Below are 16705 nucleotides of genomic sequence, written 5' to 3' on the forward strand. Positions count from 1 at the left end.
TTCATATGTTGCCTAGTTTTTACCACAATACTTTCCTTTGCCTCTTTGTGAGGTACACTATTAGGAAAAGGTGTGCCTGGCATGTTCAAACACTTCAAATCAGAGATCAAACTTTAGATAAAAAAGCTGTAGATACAAATTTGAGTTAAATGTATGTTACTAGTACAGCCAGGAAGTTCTCAGACATGTAATCTGTTCTTTTATTCTTGCAAAAGGTGCCGTTTTCGTTGGCAATTAAAGTAACTTCTATTCGTGGGACAATGCACATGCATATAAAGCCTCCTCCCTCGGATCAAATCTGGTATGGATTTACATCAATGCCAGAGCTTGTGTGGGAATTGGAGTCTTCAGTTGGGGACAGAAAGATCACCAACAGCCACATCGCTTCGCTTATCAGCAACAGAATCAAGGTGTCCCTTCAACTTAATTGATCTGATCACCGTGTTACTTATTTGTGAAGCCTGCATGCTTAATTCCGGAACATGCCCTACCCTACAGGCTTCACTTCACCAAAGCTTGGTACTGCCGAATTGTGAAAGTATTCCCATGTCATGGATGATATCAGAGAAGGATGATTGGGTGCCTCGCAGAGCTGCACCTTTTATATGGCTGAATCGTGAACACGGCGAGGCAACAAGCAGTCATAGTTCAGACATGGGTAAGCTCCAGCCTGATGATGTTGCCGCACTAAAGGTCAGCTCCAACAGCGAAGCTAGCAAATCAAGTCCACCTGCTCCTTCAACTAGAAGCGACGACGAACCGCTGAAGAAGGTGACATCCACTCGTTGGCCTAACCAAGAACCCACAACAGAAGCATCAACCAGCTCTGGTTCTTCCCTTCCTTCAGAAGCTGAACCTTCTAACCAGTTGATGGCGCCGCTGCTGAGTACCAGGGAATTCGAGGAAGATGCTTCTGAAAATGCAGCAGCGGGCTCTTCTCTTCAGGTAGTAGCGGTGGTACCTGCTGGGCATCGGCGGCCGCCATTGTCATCCTCTGCTTCTCCTGGGGAGTATGACCTGAAGAGGAAAGGCAGCAAGCGAGCTGCGGTGATCGGTTTGGGGAGGAAGATGAGCGGCAAATTGGAAGAAAAGACGCGGCATATTGTCGAGAAGATCAAGGAGAGTTCTGGAAAGGAGCAATAGCATGGAGACAAGCACCCAGTTAGTTAGAAGTATATATTTCCCAAAATTTATATCCTTGCTTATTCCTCTGCTGAAAAAAATGGAAATTTGGAATGTCCACTGTTAAGATGTTGTACAGTCTGGGAATTGTGCTCATGGTTTTAGGGAGCCATTGCTGTCCCAGCATAGTTTACAGTATATATATCTATACGTGGCAAATTACTCCTAGAAAGAAATCGGAGAGTTTGCAATTACATAAATGTATTAGTTTGTGGGGGAAATGACTAAGTTGTGTGTATCATTTATACTGATGAAATACAAAAGGAGACTCCATATGTGAAAAATTGCAGTGGAAACTAAACATTTGTTTACGAGAAAATCGTGCAATTTATTTAGTAAGTTAAAAGAGGAATAATTGGGGGAGGTGATTTTGCTCCCAGGGCATGTGATCCAGGGATGAACATTAAAATTGTTAAAATAGTTAAAAGTTCTGAATTTATCTGACAATGTGTGTGTTCGTGTCTTGTATGTGCGTATAAAGTTTCATGAAGATAATACATATGCCCTGTTTTTTTTGTGGGAAACATATATTATGCCCTGATTTTCCCCATGTGTATATAATGGGAATCACTCATCCTAGTTAATGAATAAATGTAAAAGAATATCCCGACACACCTTCTCTGTATCGGTACATGTATATATACATGGGGAAAATCAGTAAATACCATACCAACAGTTCATATCATTTGACATGCATGTATATCCTAGCTAGCCTCAAATCCCAGGTCCTAGCCAAGGTTTACTTTGCAGCGCTGCTCTGCTTCTTTTGGAGCCTGGACTTGCGTTCATGCGACAACATTCGGGCGAAATGGGTCAGCTCTTCCTCGTTGGTGCCCCTCTTCATGTCCGGCACGCTTTTTCCGGTCTCGACGTCCACTCTACACACCTGTTTCTTCAGTAGTGCCTTGCCGACGTCGACAAGCATGTCCAAGTTCTCCGGCGTGGCCACGTCGACGGAGCAAGTGTTCCCCTTGAGATCGTCATCTTGGATGCGAAGGTAGCGCCTCTCGCAATGCAGCGCCTGGAAGAGCACGGATGCGTGGATGTCCACAAGGTGAGCGCTTGCCTGACAAAAACTATCGATGAGCGGGGACACACCTTTGTTGTAGAGCCACCCGAAGATGCCCCACTTGCTGCACTGGGCTGCGTCGAATTTGTCCGCGAGCTTGGCCGACCCGGTGCCCAGGGAGAGGATGAGGAACTTCCCATAGTCGGCCGGTTTGATGGGGAAGAAATCATTGTTGCCCATGAGGATCTGCTTGCTGACGTGGGTCATGGCCAGCAGCGTCGGCTTGTTTGCCGCGACGCCGCCGTCGATCAGATTGAATGCGCGCGGCTTGCCGTGCTTGTACGTGGTCTCGAAGTGGTGGCCGGGCAGGTAGGTGGGCGCGGCGGACGTGCTGATGCATACGTCGGAGAGGAGGGCGTCTTTGGCGACGTCGCTTTGAGCCTGCACACACAAGATGTGGTGATCGACGTTACTGCGACGTACTCAGGCAACATACATACATGTAATACACAAATGAACGATGGAACACGTTTATTTGGAGCGGAGGGAAGAACTTACATCGTATCTGGAGAAGATGATTGGCTGCAGCAGCTTGATGTCGAAGGCAGGGACGACGATGTTCTGCAACGCTTGGCTCACGCGTGTCTCCCCGAGCAGCTTTCGCACGACGGAGTGCAGATATTTGCCGTTGTACTTGGGCCCCTTGATGCTCTTGAGCAAGCCGAGAGGCCCGCGCCTGACGCGAGGGAAGATCTTTGGGCAGTGCTCCAGGTAGAAGGCGTTGATGTCCTTGGCGGCGAAGAGCGGGCGGCCGTCGGCATTAGGGGCGGTGAGCATGGCGGTCACCAGCCCGCCGGTGCTGGTCCCTGCAATCACATCGAAGTAGTCGGCCACCCTGGCCTCGGGTCCATCAAGTTCCTGCAATCAGTTGCACACACCAACAGTTAGAACCAGCGACGCGGAATGGATGAAGCAAACGCAAGGAGCAACAGTTAGAACAGAACGAGCCGCGTGTAATGGATGAAGCAAACACAAGCAGGAATCAGCAAGAGTCAGAACAGAACCAGCGCCAGGAATCATAGAGTTGAGCAAATTCTCACCTGGAGCTTCTCTTCGAGGAAACCGAGGATGGTGCCCGGGATGATGCCGCGTACGCCCCCGCCGTCGATGCTCAGGACGGTGACGATGCTTCCATACGACGGCGTCGGGGTTCGTGGCGTCGGGAGCAGGCGGCTGGACTCCCGGGGCTCCACCGCCGCCAGGTTGACGGTGAGTGACTTGAGACTCTTCAACTTGGGACACGGCATTGCTACTGGATCAGTGGAGGTGGAAATGGGGAACAGGGGAGAGCAGAACTTCAGAACGGGAACAGAGAAAGAGAGAGAGAGAGATGTTGCTTGTGAATTGGATGTGATGTGTGCGCCTATATATAAGGTAGGGTGCGCAATCGCCGGGCTGAAATTGGACTGGAGACCGCGCGTCTATTTGGCAAGGCTGGAAACTGATTTGGGGTAGAAAGAAAAATTTGGTTCCCTGCCACGCTCGACGCGTCAATCATTAATCCCAATGAAATTGGATAAACTGTGCAAACGTTGCCGCTCTTCCATGCTCAGGCACAACATTTTCACTCTGAAATTAAAACCCTTGGTCATAGATTTCATCCGGACATTCGTCATCTATGATCATATTGTGCATGATCACACAAACAGTTATCACATCCCACAACTTCTTGGTGCTCCAAATTCTAGCAGGATTTGAACGATGCCCCGTCGAGATTGAAGACCACCAAAAACACGATCCACATTCTTCCTGGAACTCTCTTGTGCCTAGGCAAATCTCTACCTCTTCTCTCCTACCGGGTTGGAGATTGTCTTCATAAAGGTAGTCCACCTGAGGATAGATACCATTAGCTAGGTAGTATCATTTGTTGTAGTGGTGGCCATTGATCTCAACATTGACCTCTGGTAAGTTGTCTTCTGCAAGCCTTCAGAACACCGGAGAAAGCTGCAACACGTTGATGTCGTCGTGAGAGTGGCCATACCGAAAAAGAGTGCCAAACCCAGAGATCTTGTGAAGCCACGACCTCAAGAATGACAGTGCAAACTTTCACATGGCCCTTATACTGCCCCTGCCAAGCAGATGGACATCCTCTAGCTGCATTGATCTCCAACAATCGGGTTGTATCTACAGTAGTTGGCTCTCTCAAGTACTCCAGGGCAAACACTGCCACCACTGCCTTGTAGAACTTGTACATGAAATCTAGACAAGTGGACTCACTCATGCGAACGTACTCGTCAATAAGATCATCGGGTATTCCATATGCAAGCATCTGAATAGCTGCCGTGCATTTCTGAAAAGAGGAGAAGCCAACTTTTCCGAGTGCATCCGACTTGCAGTCCAAATAATCATCATAGGCCACAACCCCCTCTCAGTCTCCCGGATACGATTGAACACATGTCTAGCCATCCGGAAGCGACGCCTGAATAACTTGTGTTTGAACAGTTGATCACCGGACGCAGTCATCCCAAAGTAGGTAATGGCCCCTCTCTCTGTTGCGATTCAATGCCGGAACATGGCATGGGATCGAGCCACTAAACATTGGCCGCTGCCTAGCTAGCAATGTGGTCATGGAGACATGGACGACCAATGCAGCAAGCACCATCTCCTCATCGTCCAACAACGAATCGCCCGAATCACAAATGAAGTTGTTGAAAAAAAAAATTACTCATTTCCACTATCCATTTGTACCTTCAGGGCGAAACGTCGAACACCTTGCGGGCGTGGTGGAAGAAGTCGGCCGACGAAGAGCACCGCTCGTCCCCCAGTCTAGGCAGCAGGCATGTTGGCGTGGAGGCGACAGTGGGGGCGAAGGCACCGGGCTCGGAGCGTTTCCAGCGGCGGCGGTGGAGGACGGGGCTGATGTGGTCGTGGCGGGTGCTACGGCAGCGGCTGCACAGGCCACCAACACCGGCAAGTTCGGCCGTCAGGGGCTGCGACATGTTGCTGGGGAAGATGTCTGGGCGAGGGTGATAGCCTGGGTAGCGTCCCACCGCCCGGAACTGGGCGAGGGCGGGGGTGGCCGGGTGTCGGCTGCAGATGGGAGAAGGAGGGGGAATGGTCAACGTGCCACCGACTGACGGGCCAAAGGGAGGACAAGGGCCGACGTTGCGCACGTCCACTCCATGTCCTCGCCGACGCAAACTAGGCTCAAATTTGGGCACGAAATGGGTTGCGCACGGACAATAGATGCTCGTCCGTTTGGGTCGACGCGTGGGCCGTGGTTTGTGTCGGTTTCTACCCAAACGGATCCCCGCGGATAGAATGCGTCGGCGCGTTGGAGTTGCTCTAATGCATAAGAAAAAAGCATGTGCCTGCTTGTTCAACCGCGAATACGCATGCTAGTATAAACGAATTCAGTATAAACCAAGTCCTCGCCATCTGTTACACAAGGTTGCACTCACTCTGCGATCCCAAGAGACCAAGCACAACAGCTACATGAAACATTGGCAAAGACTAGCAGCAACAAGCAGATCCTTGTGAACTGAAACCTAGCCAACAACGCAACGAAATGCTGCAGACACGCACTATCAAACAGAAAGCAAAACTCTCTCCCCATCTATGTATCCGTAAATGTATGGGTTACTGCGGGGTTCGTTGCTTCTGCGGCTGGATGAGGGTTTAGAGCCCGGCTCCTGTTCAAAAAAATTGAAGAAATTGAAGCTCCAGTCGAAACTGTCACTGGGGGGCGGGGGTTCGAGGTTCAGCTCATCCTCCTCGGATTTCTTGTCCGCGTCCACGTCGTCGCGACTGCGCCAACATGGCGCGGGCACGGGCCACCTGTATGTATGTAGTGATAATCTCATAATTATTTATCCAAAGAAAAGAGCACATTGAAACCATATCTTAATAGTGTCAACTGTATCGGATAACAACACATACCTGTTTAGCCTGTCGCTGGGATCCCCATCCAATTTCCAGAAAGCCTCACCACTGTCATTCCCAACTTCACCAGCCTTACTGCCAACCAAAACATACCGATAAACAGATTTACAAACAGAACTGACTCATTCATGATGCTTCACTGAACCTGCTTGGTTCAACAAAGCTTCTTAAGACATTCGACCCAGGTAAGTAAGTACGTAAACACCCTTAAAACCTCGTTAAAAGACTTAACATGTATGACAAGCACCTGAATGCCCAGAAAGGAAAGCTAGCCAGGCATACCTCTTTTCACGAAAATGTTCCAGAATGCACTGAACATGATCCCACATCACGATAGGGGTTCCGATCCTCGTGTCGTAGAAGTCCATGCCGACAACTTCCCCGTCCAAATTAACAAGGGGTCCTCCCGTACCAGCCTAGTAAGGTGACATGGAGGACATGCTGTAATTTCTAATCCAAATAGATACTACTGTACTACAATTTACTTCCACCTAGGCAGGAAACAGCAACAGCATACGCACCTTGGTGATTCTACGTGAGATTCGTTCAACGCAAACGCAATCGAGCGTGCCTGTCCAGGTGACCTCTTCTGCGATCACGGCCATCAGCGCGCCTGATTCGAAACAGCGCCCTACGGCTGCTATTTTAGAGCACACATACCGAAGACGCTGAATAATCGCTGGACACAACACACGGCAACCCTCGACGCTGACTAGAGCAACGTTGTAGTGTAAACTGTAGTGCTGTAGCGTGCCCTTTATGCGCTGTTTCCTGGGAAGCAACACTTCGATCTACAAATGATCCAGTGAGACTCAAGCAAGGATTTGAAAGAACAGGCAATCAGTAAAAAGAATGATGAGGATGGACCAACCCTCAAGTTTTCATCAATCTTGTTCTCATCACTTGAACTCCTGACCAAGCTCGCCGATGTCACAATAACCGTAGATCCGTTCCATTCGATAAAAAAACCTGAGCATGCAAAATGCCTTTTCTCTCCTGTGTGTGATTTTTGGTTTGTTAACAAAGTGATGGCTCAAATACAAACATGACACAGTAATGCGGCTCACTGTAACTCACCACTGAATGAAGCAAGCGCGACAACATAGCGATCTATGTTGGAAGAGGCCTTTTTACTGAATTCAAGCCAATCACCTTCAGGGTATGTGTCACCAAAAGTCTCCTCAAAAGTATTAACCAAAAGCATGTCATCTGATGGAAGATAGATGTGGTTGTTAGTTGTACAACAGAGCTGTAAAAAAGGGTCAGTAATAACTAATAAATTTAGAAGCACCGACTCACCATCTGGCATGGTTATTGGTGGCTCAGGGTAACCCATGGACTCTAGATCCCCAAACTGTTCCTTGTAGCGAGCATATGTGTATACTGGTGCAACAAGGTCAAGCGATTAGCAGTGAAATATTAGCTAATACACGTGCCAAGTAAATTCACATAAATCCAGCGGATAATTGATGTAGGAGTATTAGATTATATGATGACAACCGAGCAACAACAATTCATAGTATTAGAAGTCGGTCCACTTGAACATACCCAAGAACATTGTGTAACTGCGCTATCCAATAGCACTGAAACAATGAATGTGTTCTAAACTAGTTGAATACTGTAGTTATTAAGTACTCCTCACCTAGAAAAGTATAAATTTGTAATATTGGCATTAGCCTACTTCACCCCTTACCTAGAAAACAAGGTTCCAGGTATTTTGCCCCGATGTATTGAAAACCATCTAAATGGCCCACCTGGGGTGGTCTGCTGATGTGGCATACTACGTGGACGATGACATGGCCGTGCCCAGAGCAGGAGCCGGGGCTAGGCGTGGGGCCACGCGGTCAGGGTCTCCTACATGACAGGGGTGCTGGTGATTGGCATGCAGATCTGGACAGGGGAGACTGAAATGTATTTTGGTCTTTTTCAGTGCAAGCAAACCCATTTTCACCCTCTCTCTAAAAATCATGGCCCATATGTTATCTCTTGACAAATCAATCAAGGGAATGCTAATGAAAGAGGAAGAACCAGTATGCCAACGACTTGGTTACGACTTCTTTACCATCGCGAACTATTGTGCTCTTATGTGATCTTGGGAGAAGATCACCATCCCTCTCATCCGGTCTGCTTGCGAGATCATCGCCCCCCTTCTTAGTTCCCTTCTTACTTTTCCGCACCTTCTCCGAGACTGCTGCATGATTTTTTGGGGAAAAACAAGGGGAAAATGTGGATTCATTAACAGTAAAGCAATGTGGTAAAGCTTTTACAAATCAATCAATTCAAAGGGGTGCCAATAAAAGAGGAAGAGGCAGCATACATGAGGCCATTGGCTCGGATGCCCTTCCTTTACTATTGCAAGCTCGTCTACTCTTATGTGACCTTCCTGTGCGATCCTCGCCACCGCTTTTAGTCTTGCTCATCTTTTCTTAGACTGAAGCAGCTTTATTTTCTGCAAGAGGCAAACTGTAGAGTTATCAACAGTAAGTCAGTAAAGCAATGCTGTAAAATTTTCAGGCCAAACAATCTAAGGGACGATATATGAACTTAGCCCCAAACACCAACTTTGAATTTTGTTTTATTTGGAAGTAACCGGGGGGCGAAAAGGCCACCTGAATCTGAATTTTCATTAGCCGAAAAAACCGGCAAAGCCACACAGCTACACAAGGTTCAGAAATCCAGATCGGAGAACAGGGGTCGAGGCCACAGGCGGCACTCTATCTACGGCAACGCGGCAAAACGCTAACTTTGAAAGTTTTGGTTGAGGTCCCCATCGAAGGTTCCCACGGCAATTTTGGTGGAATCCCCAAACATCCGATGATTTTTTATTTATTTTTTGCAGAAAATCGAAGTACAAAATAGCTTGAATTAGGGTTTGGGTGCTCGGTTTTGCATAGCGGAAAGGGCAGGGTAGGGAACGGCAGAGACGCACCTGGTTGATGATCGTCGCCAGCAGGAGGGTCCGGCGAAGAGGGCGGTGCCGCTCGCCCAGCCGTTCTATCTTTTTATTTAGAGCAACTGGCGTTCTATCTATCGAGGTCGGTGGCCGACTCGTGCGGAATATCAGCCAGACTATGGGCCCAGCCAGGAAGTAACGGGCCTCGGGATAGGGGGCAGCTCGACTCGTAGGGAAGAGTCAGCTCGTTTTCTTTTATTTTTCATTCTTTCTTTTTTAGATTTTAATTATAAATATAACTACTAGCTAATTCCGCGCGTGTTACAACGGGACATAAAGGACAAACGGATTTGCATCTAACTCCTACACCATTTGATTAATCAGACACAAAGATAAAGGACGCCGATAACTGCCACACGTGTGGTATATTCGACATGCGCCCACATAACATGTATGGTGTGAGCAGGAGGCAGCCTACACGGGCTGTGTGTGGGCGGATATTAGAATTGCCCACACGTGTGGGCGCGGCTGCTTCGTGCCACATGCCAACAAGTACTCCCTCCGTTCCAAAATAGATGACCCAACTTTGTACTAAAGTTAGTATAAAGTTGGGTCATTTATTTTGGAACGGAGGGAGTACTACTCATCTCCATCCCGCGCGTGTGGCACGAAACAAAAATGCTCACACGTCTTGACTCGACTACGTTAGGTTACCGCGTAGTTTCCATCCTGGTTGGCAGATGTAGTTATCCGGGATGGCAAATGTAGTTGTAAAAGCATGGCAACTCTATCTGTTTTGCTTAACTATAGTTGCCATGTCTAATTTATGGTAATTGGCGCGTGTAATCGAACCGTAGTTGCCGTGTGTGATTAACTACTTGCCACATATGGTCAAACAGTAGTTGCCATGTGTTTACCTAGTTGCCATGTGTGTTTATCTGGTTGTCACGTACGCGCAACTATAATTGCCGTCTAGCAAAAAATCACAGTTGACATGTCTGTTTACCTAGTTGCCACGTTCGTCTAACTGCAGTTGCCATCCACAACGTAGGAGTGTTGTGTGGGCGAAAAGTAGTTCGCCCACACGCGCATGAATTAGGTGGCTGGTTGTGTGGGCAGAAACTAGTTCGCCCACACAGCGCAGCTGGCAAACAACATGGTGCTAGCGGGTGGGCAAACTCTCCCACGCCCACACAGCAGCACCGTCCTACGTGGCACACAAAATCAACCTTTTTGTGCCAAGATTCGTGCAAAAGGCACTGGACGACGATCGAGGTGTGTGGACGAGTTGGATAATGCCCACACGTGTGGGCGTTAGTGTTTCCGAAGATAAAAGGCAAACCAACCTGTGATTGGAAATTTAGAAGGACAGTGGTACCGTTAGCCCATCAGTGTTCAAGTCCTAAACTTGACACTGATGCTTGCATTTTTCTTAATTTATTTCAGGCCTTTCGGCGATGTGCGTTCAGTAGGAGCCTAGGAGTAAACATTTCCGTTGACTATGAAGGTTTCTATGGTGAATTTGTCAATCACAAGATGACGTGCCGGCTCGGTCTCTCGGAAGTGTTCATAAAGATAGGGTGTGCGTACCATTCATAGAGATGAGTGTATGTGCGTATGTGCAAGCGTCTGTGATGTACTCCCTCTATAAAAAAATATAAAACATTTTAGAAGAGGACAGCCAGAATCAGCAAGTTCAGTTAACAAACATCAAGGATACTTGGGCCTTTGGGATACTAGCGCACCGAACAAGGCCAAGATTCACATGTGGAGAGTTATAAGGAATGGTTTGGCTGTAGGTGTGGAGCTGCTACGCCGACGGATCAAACCAGGAGTGTTCTGTGTTGTTTGTGGGCGTGAGGAGACTATCATTGCACAGATTTTGGTCTTGCCAACATTCAGTCCAGTTTTGGAACCAGTTGCGTTCAGAAAAGGGAGTCACGGTGGCAGCCCCGCCGAGCTTCACAGGCTCCCAGAGCGAACTAGCAAATTGGCTGCTAGGATGGTTTGCTAAAGCTCATGCATATGAGCGGGAGGCGATGATCCATGCGGTCTATGCCCTATGGCTGGCACGGAACGAGACAAAGAACGGCAAGAGAATTGATGAACCACATGAAATAATAGAGAGGGTTTGCTCTTTCATGAGAGAATGGCGGGAGGTTCATGAGAGGCCAGCCCCGGCGACCAAATCCCCTGTTGTGCAGCGATGGACGGCACCGAAGGAGGGGTGGGTCAAGGCCAACACTGACGAAGCTACATCCAAATTCGGAGGCAAGAGTGGAGGAGGCGTGGTGCTTCGAAACTATAACGGTGCTTTTCTTGCAGGAGCGTGCCACTTCTTCCCTCATGTTGTGGAGGCCGAGGCTGCCGAGATAAAAATGTGTAAGAGAGCTCTTTTGGTAGCTGCGGAGATCAATGTTCACAGGATTCACCTAGAGCTGGACAGCCAGGCTCTAGTGCAAATGATCAATAGCCCGGAGAGGATCTTGGCAGCGACAGGATCATGGGTGGAGGAGATCAAGACCATGTTGCGAACTTTCGAGGATTTTCGTGTTTCGTGGGCGAGGCGTTCTGCAAATGTTGCCGTGCATAAGTTAGCTTTATAAGGTGTGGCTTGGGTCATCTCCAGATTGTATTCTGGACGTGATCGCAGACGAGATTGACATAGTTATTTTTCATTTAAATGAGAGATAGACACATCTTTGGTTTATTCACCAGCAAATCAAGGAGTAGTACATGTTTTCCGAAGTAAATAAAACACGCGTTCACAATCACACTGGCGCATATATACGGTGCACGACTGCACGTACTTAAACCTTCGTGGCAAGCTCAGGTGGACGTGGAGGTGCCTCCCTTGAGGGTGCCCATCCACGCCGGCGGTAGCATCCCAGTCTGCTCGTGGACCGTCGTTAGCAGCGGCGGGAGCATCCTGTACACCCCAGCCATCTCCTTCATGGCGCCGTCACCACCCTCGGAAGCAGAGCCGTTGCTCCACACGCTGATCTTGGGCTCGAGCCCCTTGATGGCGTCGGCGTTGATGCGTGCCATCTCCTGATACACGCCTGAGCTGATCATGAGGTAGTCGCGGAGCGCGCCGTAGCTGCCGCCGAGCGCGCCGAGCATGGAGGACAGGTACACGCTCTGGGCCTCTCCCATGGCCGCCAGCCCCTCGGCCTCCTTGCGCTTGGCGTAGAGTTCGGCCTCGGCCTCCCGCTGCCGCGCGAAGAACTCCGCGTCCGCCGTCGCGCGGCGCGCCTCCGCCTGCCTCTCCTGCTCGAACAGCAGCGCCTCCGCCGCCTTCTGCCGGTTGTAGAGCTCCCAGTTGGCCTGCTGCACCTTCATCTCGTAGTCCACGACGGCCTTGCTGAGGTGCTCGGCCTTGAGCTTCTCCGTCTGCCTGGCGGCGTTGGTGCGCTCCACCTGCACCTGCAGCTACGCGTCGCGTATGGCGACGGCCTTGGCCGCCTCCACCTCCGCCACCCTCGCCTGCTGCTCTCAACCGGCCTTCTTCATGGCCAGCTCCGCGTCGGCCTGCGCCACCTCGGCGTCCCTCTCGTTCCTGAACACCCTCACCTCCGCCGTCACCCTGGCCTCCTCCTTGGAGCCCTCCCCCTGGCGCTTCACCGTGTACACCTTGGTCTCGGCGTCCACCTTGGCGGCGTTCTGGCGCGTCATGCCCTCCCGCTCCTTGGCGCCGACCTCGCCCTTCATGCGCGCCTCGGCCACGTCCACCTTGGCCTGGTTGACGGCCTCCTGCTGCGTCTTCTGGCCGAGGTAGGAGAAGTACTCATGCCCGGGCACGTCCACGAGCTGCTTCACGTTGGCGTTGTAGATGATGAGGCCGAACTGGTTGAGCTCCAGCTGCACGCTCTCGAACACGGCCTGCTTGAACGACTTGGTGCCGTGGAAGATCTGCTCCATGGTCATGGACGCGGCCAGCACGCGCGTCTCGCCCTCGATCACGCCCCTGACCAGCTCGTTGACGTGGCGGGAGAGCTTGTCGTGCGGGGAGATGAGCTTGGCGTAGCGGAGCAGGCTCTCGACGTCGTCGGCGCGCGGGCCGATGGTGAAGACGGCGGGGAGCACGAAGGGGAGCTTCTCGGCGCTCATCGCCTGCACCTCGAAGGTGTAGTTCACCGGGGAGATGTCGAAGCGCGCGCACCGCTGCCCCGGCGCGATCCACGCCTTCTTCGCCAGCTTCACATCGTCCACGCCGTACCCGGTGATGGCCAGGTACTCCGACGGGCTCGCGATTCGGTACACGAACCCCATGCTATCGGCCCTCTGTATGACAACAAGCAAAGATCGTGTGGACAAGTGCAGGCTGCAGGGTGCTGAGCTAGACTGATGCCAGGGACATGGATATGATGACAAGAAGCGCAAGCAGCATCTTTATATATGTGAGGCTGGTCAATGCATGCAACCACGTAAACCTCGCCCTGCATTTCCCGGTCATTGCTCGGGTGCTCTTAGCTAATTCCGCTTTGATTCAGCCCGGGCTAATTTTCCAATTGGTCAGCATAGCGTGTACGAAATGGTATTCCGATTTTGTAGACATTATTATTATCCGTGTGTTGGTCGTTTCCCGGAAGTTCGAGGCCAGCATTCTTCTCGAATGGATCGAGTCATATATTCTTGTCCATTTCCGTGGCATTGTGATGTACTCATTGCCACAAGAAAACGGGCGCTACGATTTTTATACGGTATTTTTCTCGTTGACGTCGATCCATCGGCACCGAAGTGTGCGGTACGACAACGCGTCTTTGCCTCATTGGCCTGGCTTTTATTGTGGCTGAAATACGCTTGGAATGTTCGAAGCAAAAATCATCGGGTAACGAAATGCGCTTGGAATCAACCGAATTGACGTTGACACATCTGTTGAAATGTGAGATGGGCCTAGAGCCCATATAATAATTTCAGATTTGATCTCTAAGGGCCCATGTAGGTGGCATGACAAGGTGGTGGGAAGTTTAGTCCCACCATGCTAGTGGAAGGAAAGTTGGAGTGGTTTATAAGGGTGGCTCTTCTGCATGCTATTGGAGCTTGAGAAGAGAAGAGGCCCTCGCGCGCTCCTCCTCCGCCGCACGTCACGACGCGATGGCATGATAAGTTCAATACAACTCTGACATCTGTTGGTTTCGTTGTTAATGAGGCTGACAAATGTGTATACTATCGCCATGGTGGGGGCGAAGGAGTTATACTGTGCTTGTATGTTGATGACATACTGATATTCGAAACAAACCTCAAAGTCATTGAGGAGGTCAAGTCGTTTCTCTCTCAGAACTTTGAGATGAAGGACCTTGGTGTGGCTGATGTTATCAGTCATTGAGGAGGTCAAGTCGTTTCTGTCTCAGAACTTTGAGATAAAGGACCTTGGTGTGGCTGATGTTATCTTGAACATCAAGCTACTGAGAGATAATGAGGGTGTGATCACACTTCTGCAATCCCATTATGTTGAGAAGGTGTTGAGTCGTTTTGGATATTCGGACTGCACACCATCTCAAACACCATATGATCCTAGTGTGTTGATTTGAAAGTCCAAAGGCATGGCTAAAGATCAATTGAGATACTCTCAAATCATTGGTTCATTGATGTACCTAGCGAGCGCAACGAGGCCTGACATCGCGTTTGCTGTGAGCAAACTGAGCCGGTTTGTTTCCAAACCGGGTGATGTACATTGGCATGTTGTTGAAAGAGTTATGTGTCGTGGTTCTAAGTCTGACAGTAGAATGGGGGGTAGGTATGGAGAGGCAAGATCCTAGCTATGGAGTAGTTGTACACACGAGTGTTTAGCGAGTTCAGGCCCTTCTCGGAGGAAGTAACAACCCTACGTCTCGGAGCCCGGAGGCGGTCGACTGATTTCTGTGTATATGAGTTACAGGGGTGCAAACCCTTCTACCAGTGGAGGGGGGTGGCTTATATAGAGGACGCCAGGACCCCAGCCATCCCACGTAGCAGAGGATTAAAGTACATTAAGGCCGGGCGTTACTGGTAACGCCCTACTTAAAGTGTCATCAAGACCATTAAGACTACTTAATTACAGACCATTTGGATGCAGAGTAGATCCTGAACTCCTGATGGTCGAGTGGGTCTTGATGGTCGAGTGTCTTCAGGTTTGTCGAGTGTCTTCTAGCCGGTCGAGTGGAGTCTCTCTTGGTCGACTGGAAGGTAGCTTCGTCTAAGGATGTCCTTGGACATGGTATCCTAGATAGGTCTATGACCCTACCCTAGGTACATATCCTCATCATTAGCCCCCGAATGGATCGAGGTCCGAGTGAGGAAGGAGTTGATGATTTTCTCCGACTCATTTCTTGCGCTTTGATTGTGTCGTATCTTGGATTGGCGATTTTTCTTTCGGTGTTGGCGTCAACTTTTACTTCAGTCGCCTTGATCCATTCTTATCTTCTGTCGAGTGAACTTTTGAACTTTGGAGAACTCCCGAGCGACGGACCGCGGGAAAGATATTGTCTCACAGATTGATCTGCTGCTAGCGGATTTTGCGGGATCTGAAATTTGGGAAGCGCGCGAAGCGGGGCGGTCCGCGGCAATCAGACGGGATAAGGCGTGGACGCCTCGATTTCCGTGCCGCCTTTTTCGCCACGTATCGTGCGTGCGCGACTGTTTCGGGATGTGACATGATCGCTCGGACCCACTCGTCAGCCACTCGGAAACGCCCTTATATAAAGCGCCAGGGAAGGGTTTTTTGAACAGTGCCTTCCCATTCTTCTCTCTTCCCTCTCTGCCTCCGTCCACTTCGCCAGCTCCTGGCTCCGCCTATCCACCTCTCGCGCGCTTCGCCGGCGACAATGGTGAAGGAGAAGACGGCGGCCCTAGAGCGCGCGAAGAAGGCGACGGCGACGGGGCAAGCGAAGGGGAGACCATCCAGTCGGGGCGGATCTTCGTCGAGGTCCCGCCTGCCGAAGGGTTAGGTCCAAGGGGATTGGATCCGCTCGACCATCACTGAGAAAGATCTCAACGACCTGGCCAATGAGGGACTGATCCCCCACGGGTCAGCGAGGCTCCCGGGGTCCAAGTGTCAACCGCAGCCACAGGAGGGTGAGTGCGTTCTCTTAGCCACTCACGTAGATCGTGGTTTTTCTCTGCCGCCGAGTGTGTTCTTCCGTGGGTTTCTGAATTTCCTTGGGGCGCAACTTCACCATTTCAATCCCAATTCCATCGCCTATCTTGCTGCCTTTGTGTCCATGTGCAAGAACTTCCTGGGTTGTCGACCACACTGGGGTCTCTTCAAGCACATATTCACCTGTCGCTCACAGACAGTAAAAAAGGCGAGTCCGGATGATGAGAGGACCAAGGTTATTCAGATGTGCGGGGGTCTTGGGATTCAGTTGAGGAATAAGAGAACTTTCCCGGCCATGACCCTTCCTGAGTCGGTCAGAGGGTGGCAGTCGACTTGGTTCTACTGCCAAGACGAGTCGACGCCGGGGCAGTCGACTGGTCTCCCTCCGTTCTCCATGGACCGAGTGGACAAACCGTCTTCTCTGAAGGTGCTTCCTGAGGAGAAAGCCGAGGTAAAAATGTTGATGGAGCGCATGGTCCAACTCGTTCGGGACGGAGTGACGGGCATGGATCTTCTGGAAATCTTCCTCAGGCGGCGCATCCAACCGCTCCAGTACCAAGGCCACCCGATGTGGCTGTACTGCGGTACCGAAGACACCACT

The 16705-nt window shown here is 50.4% G+C and overlaps 3 protein-coding genes and 1 pseudogene across 6 annotated transcripts in view; 1 reads left to right on the top strand and 3 right to left on the bottom strand.

Annotated features, from left to right (window-relative positions):
- LOC123136506 (testis-expressed protein 2) overlaps positions 1-1501 on the top strand; it is a 4675-nt gene extending 3174 nt beyond the window's left edge. The window contains exons 6-7 of the mRNA XM_044555895.1: positions 216-410; positions 499-1501. Coding sequence (XP_044411830.1) covers positions 216-410; positions 499-1143 — 840 coding nt within the window. The 3' untranslated portion in view covers positions 1144-1501. The remainder of the gene's footprint in view (positions 1-215; positions 411-498) is intronic.
- A 275-nt stretch (positions 1502-1776) lies between these two features.
- Positions 1777-3582, bottom strand: LOC123133922 (patatin-like protein 2). Its single transcript, XM_044553302.1, has 3 exons — positions 3292-3582; positions 2750-3109; positions 1777-2632 (listed from the first exon to the last, which is right to left on the bottom strand). The coding sequence occupies exons 1-3, from the start codon at positions 3496-3498 to the stop codon at positions 1922-1924; spliced, it is 1278 nt and encodes a 425-aa protein (XP_044409237.1). The 5' UTR covers positions 3499-3582; the 3' UTR covers positions 1777-1921.
- Positions 3583-5561: 1979 nt separating this feature from the next.
- LOC123133923 (uncharacterized) lies at positions 5562-9220 on the bottom strand. 4 transcript variants are annotated; one of them, XM_044553306.1, is made up of 10 exons: positions 9063-9220; positions 8451-8582; positions 8196-8321; positions 7433-7516; positions 7211-7342; positions 7005-7129; positions 6655-6924; positions 6416-6549; positions 6131-6208; positions 5562-6028 (listed from the first exon to the last, which is right to left on the bottom strand). In XM_044553306.1, the coding sequence occupies exons 2-10, from the start codon at positions 8551-8553 to the stop codon at positions 5779-5781; spliced, it is 1302 nt and encodes a 433-aa protein (XP_044409241.1). In that variant the 5' UTR covers positions 8554-8582; positions 9063-9220; the 3' UTR covers positions 5562-5778. The 4 variants fall into 4 exon arrangements, with proteins under 4 accessions (XP_044409241.1, XP_044409238.1, XP_044409242.1 ...); XM_044553303.1 differs by having other exon boundaries at positions 8196-8324; XM_044553307.1 differs by having other exon boundaries at positions 8451-8596; positions 9063-9218.
- A 2592-nt stretch (positions 9221-11812) lies between these two features.
- Positions 11813-13361, bottom strand: LOC123133924 (flotillin-like protein 1; annotated as a pseudogene).
- Between the last annotated feature and the right edge of the window lie 3344 nt (positions 13362-16705).

The sequence above is a fragment of the Triticum aestivum genome, chromosome 6B (genome assembly GCF_018294505.1).
Source record: "Triticum aestivum cultivar Chinese Spring chromosome 6B, IWGSC CS RefSeq v2.1, whole genome shotgun sequence".
NCBI lineage: Eukaryota > Viridiplantae > Streptophyta > Magnoliopsida > Poales > Poaceae > Triticum > Triticum aestivum.